The 8976-nt window shown below is 42.6% G+C and overlaps 1 protein-coding gene across 5 annotated transcripts in view; it reads left to right on the top strand.

Annotated features, from left to right (window-relative positions):
- The first annotated feature begins 4318 nt into the window (after nucleotides 1–4318).
- Nucleotides 4319–8976, top strand: part of LOC307215917 (protein FAM13A-like) — a 41937-nt gene continuing 37279 nt past the window's right edge. For all 5 annotated transcript variants that reach the window (XR_013838703.1, XR_013838704.1, XR_013838705.1 and 2 more), the window contains exons 1-2: nucleotides 4319–4425; nucleotides 6768–6927. Coding sequence is in view for 1 of the 5 variants with exons in the window: in XM_079975743.1 (XP_079831869.1) it covers nucleotides 4396–4425; nucleotides 6768–6927 (190 nt within the window). In the remaining 4 variants the exon portion in view is untranslated. The remainder of the gene's footprint in view (nucleotides 4426–6767; nucleotides 6928–8976) is intronic.

Here is an 8976-nt window from a genome sequence, read left to right as displayed (position 1 = left end):
AGCACTCTTAACTGCAGCTTCTAGATCAAGCACAAGGGAAACCCCACATAGGGTATTTTTCACATAAAACTTTCCAAAAGACACATTTTCTTTATCAATGATAAAATCAAGGGGGAAGAGGATAATTTCTGACTCAGAAACGGTTATGTGATTCAGTTCTGGGTGCATCAGCATCTCAAGTAGTTCAGAGATCCCAGATGGTCCTCCTTTTTTTAAAAAAAAATGTTTGCTTTGTCACACAAAAAAGCCAAGTAAAAACTGAGACGGTCCTTCATTTATGCAATTTTATTCAGTAGAGGGCACCACTCAGCAGAGCAGAGGTTGTAAATACAGGACTGACATACATGTGTTAAAAGCAGAGCAGAGGTTGTAAATACAGGACTGACATACATGTGTTAAAAGCATTAAAAGTATGTGTTCCATATACTATGGAAGTATATAAAGTGACATCAGACCAATGCCGGATTTATGTATAAGCTAAACAAGCTATAGCTTAGGGCCCCACTCTCTTGGGGGGCCTCAAAAATGTAAAGGAAAAAACCTGGATGTACATTTCCAAAATATAAGAGATCATGGTTGAGTCAGTCCTCATTTTGCTGCTGCAGTGCACTGATCTAAGCAATGACTTGGCATAGCACAAGGGTGCTGAAACTTTTCCAGCCTGAGGATCCTGTTCCTTTCTGATCAACCTTCCAAGGATCACATGACAGCGGTGAGCAGAAAAGCGAGTGGAGCCATGGGTGTAATTTTTGCCTTTGTACAGAAGGCTGGTTTCTACACAAGCACATGCACCCCTCGCTATCTTCCATGCAGACAAGCAAGAAGCATTATCAGAGTTAATTTGATGTGTGAATCGGGGCCAGCAAAGATTATGGTTGGGGAGAATCATGAGAGGCCCAGAAGGCCATGTTTTCAAGTACTATGTGCAGAAAGAATTCAGTTCAGGGAACGCCTGGTGCTTCATCTCCATCTTGTGGCTCAAAGGAGAAGTGAATGAATTTTTTTTTTTTGCTATTTTTTATTATTTTTTTTTTTATTTTATTTTATTATTTGCTATTTTACCCCGCTTATGAGTAGCGCACTATACTCATACCATTCTAACAGCCACGGCTCCCCCACCCCACCCCAAAGAATCCTCAGAACTGTAGTTTGTTTGAGGTGCTGTTTTTTTAAAATTATAGGGTTTTTAAAAATTGAACTTTAAGAAAAAACAACAACAAAAAGTCAAGTAAGTCATACTAAGCCACAATAAAACAAAGCAATAGTTTTATGCAGGAGGGGTGTGTGTAGCTGGTGGTCCAGTAACACAAATAGATCTGTATATGGTATCCACATATCTTAAAATCTTCCACTTGTGCTTGTTGAAGGTCATCTCATATGCTGGGAGTCGTCATCTCATAAGGGTGCTGGGAGTTGTTAGAAGACCCTCCTCACAGAGCTACAATTCCCAGCACCCTTTGCAAATGACAGTTTCCAGGATTATTGGGGAAATTTTGCTGTTAAAGCGGTATAAGAGCGCTTTAAATGTGTTGGTGTCCATTTACAAGTCAAAAGTCAGTCCTCCAATCAACTGTAGCAACATCACTCTGGAAATATCAGTAGCCGCATTGGAATCTCCCAGAGAGGGTTTGTTTTTAATGAGAGGCAGTTAATTCTGAGCCTCTCAAGACAAAAAGAACTTTCCTCCGCCTTCTGGAAGGAAAGCTTTCAGCTGCCTGCCTGCTTCCTTGCGGCCTGCCAGGAGCCGGGAGAAACGAGCTTAAATCGGCAGTGAGCTTCGCCACACCTTGTAAGGCACAAACTCTTCGTGGTGCATGGCGGCAGGGGCTGCTTCTCAGGCTTCCTACTCCCAGGGCCCGTTGGGTGGGGCCTGCCTTAGTCACAAAGAGTCACGAAATGGTGGCAGAGCTCGGCACGGCTGACAAAACGCTGACGTTCTCGCCTCACATCTAATCCACCTTTGGAAATGGCTGAGTTCTCCCTCTCTTTTTTGACACCGTTTTCCTGTCTTATGGTATTGTGACTCAGCCTTCCCATTTTAGGCAGAATTTGGAACTCCATAAGCTCTTAAAAGGAAAAAAAGGGCTTTTCTTCTTTGTATCTTTTTCTGTTCCCGCCCCCACAAGATCTCTCACATCTGTGATTTCTTCTCCCGTTCTTTCCCAAACTCGGCTTGTACCTAATCTGCCACCTCCCCCCACAGCCCTTTTGTATTCACTTTCTCCTTCCATAATTGCATTCCTCTCTTATACTCTTCATTTCTATTCCAAGTTCATTTATTTACTAAATATAACAATATGGCTGCTGCAGAGAGAGAGAAAAAACCCCCGTTCTTCTCATTTCCTTCAGCATCTCTGGCCCCCTCTCCCCTCAGTTGGAGGGGAGGCCTTCCTTCCCTCTTCTAAACTTAGTTTTTCTGCCAACCACCTTTCTTCAACATGCAAGAGGTTGCCGGCGCTTCCTTTGCTCCAACCAAAAGGCTGCTGGGCACTGAGGCCTTCCTGGAAATGGCTCAAGGCCCCCATTTGAGCAGCACTGCTGTATATCATACAATCCTCTTGAAAGCTTCAGTTTGCCATGTGGCATGAAGGGCTACTTCTCAACAAACGCAGGCCCAATACAGTCTTGGGCCTGTGGAACTAGTAGTGCAGTTGTTTGGATACTAGCCGCTGTGCAGGTTTTGTGTTCACTTTTAGAGGAAACAAAAACTGATTTTCTAAAGGAGATTTAACACTGGACAAGGCAATCCTAAACCATGGCAGAGTGTCAAATGGACTGCTGTGTCCCTAACGCTCACACCACCGAGGAAGGTGGAGTGGCTTTTCCCCCCCATCACCAAACACAAAATTAGACCCCTTTGAAGATCTGCAGGGTTTTGGATCTAGTGACTCCAAAGATGCCAGTACTTTGTCTTGAATCAGACTGTTTTACAGCTGGTAGGAGAGCTACCAGTGATAGCTTCCCGTCCAAAGTCCAGCAGATGGTCTCCTCAGCCTTATAATAATCCCCTCTAGAAACACGGATAAAAGGGTTAGGATTGCACTGTTACGATTACATCTCTTTTATGAGTTTTGTATGCATTGTGCAGCCATGTCAAAATGCACACACCTCATAGCTATTATGCCCTTCCTGTTAGGTGGTATCAGTGTTAAGAAAAGATTTGTGAGAGATTGAGGTTCTATGGGAAAATATATTTCTGGCACCCAGCCTCCTATCTGGAGTGGATGTTGCCAACCTTTTCTACCTGTGGGCACTTCTGGAGATTTAAGAAATGTCATGGGCCCCACGCACACACCGCAACCTGTTACATTGGCTACAACAGAATTCTTCTTTCAAGCCTGATTTCAGTGGGGCAAAGGGACCGCAATGGCACCGGGGAAGGCCTTTGTGTGCACATGTGAACCTGCAGTCACTGGATTGGAAACCCCTGGTTCAGGGAATGCAATGGTGGCGACCTCATAGCATTAAAAGTCTTTACTTATGTAAATCCAGATTCTGTGACAAAAGTTCTGCACCAGAAAAAGCAACCTGTATAAATTAAGCACATAGCGCAAATGTGCATTAGTTGTCCCATTTAAAAAATATTTTCTGCTAGCCATAGCATAGAACAATATTTTCTGCACAAAACCACATTCACACCTGAATTCTGCAAACAACATACCGGTAAATGACGCACATAAAGCATGTGTTTGTATATTTTTCTATTTGCATAATTTAGTCTGCTTCCACTAACCATGGTGAGGAGAATGCGTGGCACAGAAATGGTAAATCCTGGCCATTGGGAATTGCCCCAAGCCCCAGTATTTCACCAAACATTGCCTATTCACTTTTACAGTCCCACCCGCCTCTAAATAAGAGCTAGAATATTACCAAGAAGAAAGGTGGGATCCTCACAATTTGGCACACTATTCTGAACGCTATGACTCTCTAGTTTTCATCTGTAAGCAATGGTATCTCCTGGGTAAGAAGTGGTCAGGGTTGGCAGGAAGGAATAATTGGCAGCTCTGCTAGTTACCTCCCCGTGGAATGCAAAAGCTGAATGTCAAGCAGGCTGTGAGCATGTCGGAAGTTATTCTGTGCTGCTGCTGCTGCTGTGTGTGTGTGTGTGTGTTAGGCACTTGTGTGTGTTAGGCACTATGGTAACACCATTGGCTCTGACACCTCAGTAACTTTTTGTAGCTACAGAGCTGACTGAGTAAAAATTATTGTTAGAGGAGGAAAAATAAACTAGATTATTTAATTTAGATCAGGCTAGATTAAAGTAAGAATCTGCATGTAACAATAAATTTATTTTAATGTATTGAATGGTTGCATGCAGAGTTGCTGAGAAGATGACATGGATTGACCAAGGAACATGACATTCGGCACAGTGGAGCTTGGTTGATCAGGCTTAACATGGGAACAGGTGCCTCCATTTCGATCTGTGTAAGTGGAATGTTACTAGCTAATTGTTTCTGATTTGTGACTGATCAACATCTGAAAAAGCAAAAGAGGTCTTTATTTTATCTCTGAAGATTAAAAAAATGCAGAGACTGCCAGAATCAGAAACAACATTCCTGAATATTTGAAGGAGACTTAAGGGTTGTTGTTTTTACAAATCATGAACTTGCACGATCAATTCAATCAACATTCTTGTTTTTTCTCCTGACTGCATTTTATTTTTCAACACCCTGATTGATTGCAAGCATATTTACTTGGAAGCAAGCCCCATTGATTTCAGTATGATTTGCTCTAAGAAAACAACAACTAGTAAAACAAAGTCGTTGAGATTCACATTTAATACTGCATTGCAATGAATTTTGCACTACCTGGCTCAGGATGGCATGTGGGAGCTGAGGCTGGTGTTCGTAATTCAAATGTAAAAGGTCAAAGATGGATGTTCCAAGTTTTATTGCAATTATTCAGTGCTCAGTGGAGAGATCACATTGCAATTTCCCTGGCTCCCTTGAAAACAGTATATTTATCAACAAGGGGTGGTAATCAACTAAATTTTACTCTGAGCAGACCATTGAAATCAATGGACCTAACTTAGGTTAATTAATTGTCGTGGGTAAAACATGAGTAAAACTTTCTTGACTACCACCCCTGTTTGGGAACTGCAAATTAGATAGTTTCACCTATAAATGCAAGCTTAACCAAGTTCTCACCCCCTTCCTAGTTAGATTAGGCCAAAGGCCCATCTAGTCCAGTATTCAGTTCTCATGGTGCCAACCAGATGCTGATGGAAAACACACAAGCAAGACTTGACTGCAACAGCATTCTCTTGACTTGTGATTCCCAGAACCTGGTATCAGAGGCATACTGCCTTCAGAAGTGGAGATCACACATAGCTATCAGGGCTAGTGGCTATTGATAGCCCAACCTTTCTTGAAAATCATGAAATTTAGAATTGCAGCAGCTATTATTTTCCTGACATAGCTGGTACAGTTTGACTCTTCATTCTGTTTAGAGCAGAGTAAATCACAATTAAATAAGTGGGATTCACTCCAAAGTAAAGGTACATCAGATTGCAGTCTTAAGGCTGTCCATTTCTAGCAGGAATTATATCTGCATATTTTTGTCATGGCAACAGAAGTAAACAATCCAGCAGAGCGCATAATTTTACTCCATTCCGCTGTTATAAATCTGTAGAGCAAGAAGTGTATTATGTAAATGACACTAGAGTATTTTGACCTGAAAAGAAGATATAAATAGGTGTTTTCAATTTATCAACATTTAAATACTAGCTAATAAGTGAAAGATCAAGATGTATTAAATTCAGTGTGAGATCTGCAATGATGATTCATGCATGATATTTAACTTACATCTCAGCTACTCACTTCTAGGTAATCTGTGTGATTTTATCTTTTTTAAATAGCCCCTACTTGTGGCTTTTGGGAAAATTACAAAAAAGTTAGAATTGTATTTCCTTCCTTCCTTGGAAGAGATCATATTCAAAGTCAATAATCCATTATTTATGCAGAAGTTACTTTGTGCATTAGGAAGAGTAGCCTTTGCTGAAAACTTGCATCATGAAGAATGGATTGTTTGACTTTTAGTTATAATGCAGCTGCAATTTTCTAAAACCTGTAATAAATAAAAATATTAAAATGTTTGGTGGTTATTTTTTTTTTTTTAAATACTTAGTTAAGTTGAGGCATCTGTAAAACTGCCGGTCCTATGTGCAGCTGCTGGGTATTTTGAAGATGTTTGGGCATTCTATCAGGCTATAACAGAACTGGTTTTCTGAGAACCAGAAACCTTTAGCTACCCCTTTTCTTGAACTCTTTCCCTTCAACTGGTCATTGCAAGAACCTCACAACTAAAGACTAATGTCTGTGTCTCCTTTCCCCCCTTCTCTCTCCCAATCCCTTTTCCTTTTGTGTCATGTCTTTGAGAAGTCAAGAAATTTGGCATGGTTAGATAAAATCTTAGTCTAATCACTTGAATTTTGATACCATGGTAGTATACAGAACAAACCAATAACTAGAAAAACCAAAGCTTGGAATTATTTGGACAGGAATCTTCTTTCTGACTCAAGTTGCTTTAAAAGGCAACAATGGGAGCAGTGGGAACCTTTGATTTTGCTCTGCTGGCAGAACCAAATTTTCATTCCCAATTTGAGATTTTCCCCCCTCCCAATATTTTGTAGGAATACAATACATTTTTAACCCCATCCCCACAAAAAGCTTTCCAAGCTCGATAGATCTCTTCTGCTCTTTCAATTTCTTTTCCATCAATGGTGCAAAGAGGCCTCAAGAAGGTGTTGCATTTCTTTCTGTTTGCAGCAGTCGTTATCCTCTGTAGAAATTAAGTACTGTAGAAATAAAGTTGGACCACAACCTCAGAGAACTTTTGGCATTCCTCTTGACTACTTTGCCCAAGAGGAAACTCAATTTCCTGTTCCTTCCGTCGTCAAGCACTTGGTGGAATATTTAGAAGAGTTTGGTAAGTTCATTATCTTTAGCTGAACTTTGTAATTTCTTTTGTTCCTTTCAATAAAAATGCTGAGCTCTGCACTGAATTTCTGTGGCTTCCTGATCTGGTTAGGAAGCAGCATTTGAAGTGGGAATTTCATATGGCCTGTGGCTCCCTCCAGAACATTGATGACATCATTGATCCTGTGCTCTGCTTCAGGCCTCTGATGTGGGCATCTGGTGAAGTGTCTATGATGTCATCAATCCTGGGCATGCCCTAAGGCACTTTCTGGGTTCTGAAATAGAGGGTTATATCCAATATTAGTCATACTCTGCTTAGATCCATTAAAAATCAAAAGACTTAAGTCAATTATTTCATTGGTGAATCCCAACTCTTTCCCTACCATTGACACATCTTTAAATAAAATGTTTGCATAATTTTTTGCAAAGCTATCTTCTTTTCCTAGAGGAATGAGAAAAAGAAAGATCTCATAAATTTCCCCATAAGAATGTCTTCTGAGAATTTTTTTCTCAACCCATTTTTTGGGTGGGTGGGTGAGAGAGAACACAAAATCTGTTCTTGGTAACAGACACCTGCCTTACCTCTAGTCATATATTCTTTGCAAATAACCACTTGTAAAACAATAAAGCAGAAGTTAAGTATAGCAATTAATAATAATAATAATAATAATAATAATAATAATAATTTATTATTTGTACCCTGCCCATCTGGCTGGGTTTCCCCAGCCACTCTGGGCGGCTTCCATAAAAACCAAAAATACACTAAAATATCACAGATTAAAAACTTCCCTGAACAGGGCTGCCTTAAGATGTCTTCTGAATGTCAGGTAGTTATTTATCGCTTTGACATCTGATGGGAGGGCGTTCCACAGGGCAGGCGCCACGACCGAGAAGGCCCTCTGCCTGGTTCCCTGTAGCTTTGCTTCTCGCAATGAAGGAACCGCCAGAAGGCCCTCGGCGCTGGACCTCAGCGTCCGGGCAGAACGATGGGGGAGGAGACGCTCCTTCAGGTATACTGGGCCGAGGCCGTTTAGGGCTTTAAAGGTCAGCACCAGCACTTTGAATCGTGCTTGGAAACGTACTGGGAGCCAATGTAGGTCATTCAAGACCGGTGTTATGTGGTCTCGGCGGCCGCCCCCAGTCACCAGTCTAGCTGCCGCATTCTGGATTAGTTGTAGTTTCCGAGTCACCTTCAAAGGTAGCCCCACGTAGAGCGCATTGCAGTAGTCCAAGCGGGAGATAACTAGAGCATGCACCACTCTGGCGAGAAAGTCCGCAGGCAGGTAGGGTCTCAGCCTGCGTACCAGGTGGAGTTGGTAGACAGCTGCCCTGGATACAGAATTGACCTGCGCCTCCATGGACAGCTGTGAGTCCAAAATGACTCCCAGGCTGCGCACCTGGTCCTTCAGGGGCACAGTTACCCTATTCAGGACCAGGGAGTCCTCCACACCAGCCCGCCCCCTGTCCCCCAAAAACAGTACTTCTGTCTTGTCAGGATTCAACCTCAATCTGTTAGCCGCCATCCATCCTCCAACCGCCTCCAGGCACTCACACAGGACCTTCACCGCCTTCACTGGTTCTGATTTGAAAGAGAGGTAGAGCTGGGTATCATCTGCATATTGATGGACACCCAGTCCAAACCCCCTGATGATCTCTCCCAGCGGCTTCATATAGATGTTAAAAAGCATGGGGGAGAGGACGGAACCCTGAGGCACCCCACAAGTGAGGGCCCAGGGGTCTGAACACTCATCCCCCACCACCACTTTCTGAACACGGCCCAGGAGGAAGGAGCGAAACCACTTTATAACAGTTGCCCCCAGCTCCCAGCCCCTCTAGATGGTCCAGAAGGATGTTATGGTCGATTGTATCAAAGGCCGCTGAGAGATCCAGCAGAACTAGGAAACAACTCTCACCTTTGTCCCTAGCTCGCCGGAGATCATCAACCAGCGCAACCAAGGCAGTTTCAGTCCCATGATGAGGCCTGAATCCCGATTGGAAGGGATCCAAATGGTCCGCATCCTCCAGGTGTGCCTGGAGTTGTTCAGCAACCACGCGCTCA

The sequence above is a fragment of the Podarcis cretensis genome (genome assembly GCF_951804945.1).
Source record: "Podarcis cretensis genome assembly, chromosome: 5".
Lineage (NCBI taxonomy): Eukaryota > Metazoa > Chordata > Lepidosauria > Squamata > Lacertidae > Podarcis > Podarcis cretensis.
The sequence above is the reverse complement of the archived record's forward strand: the minus strand, read 5'-3'. Positions and strand labels throughout refer to the sequence as shown.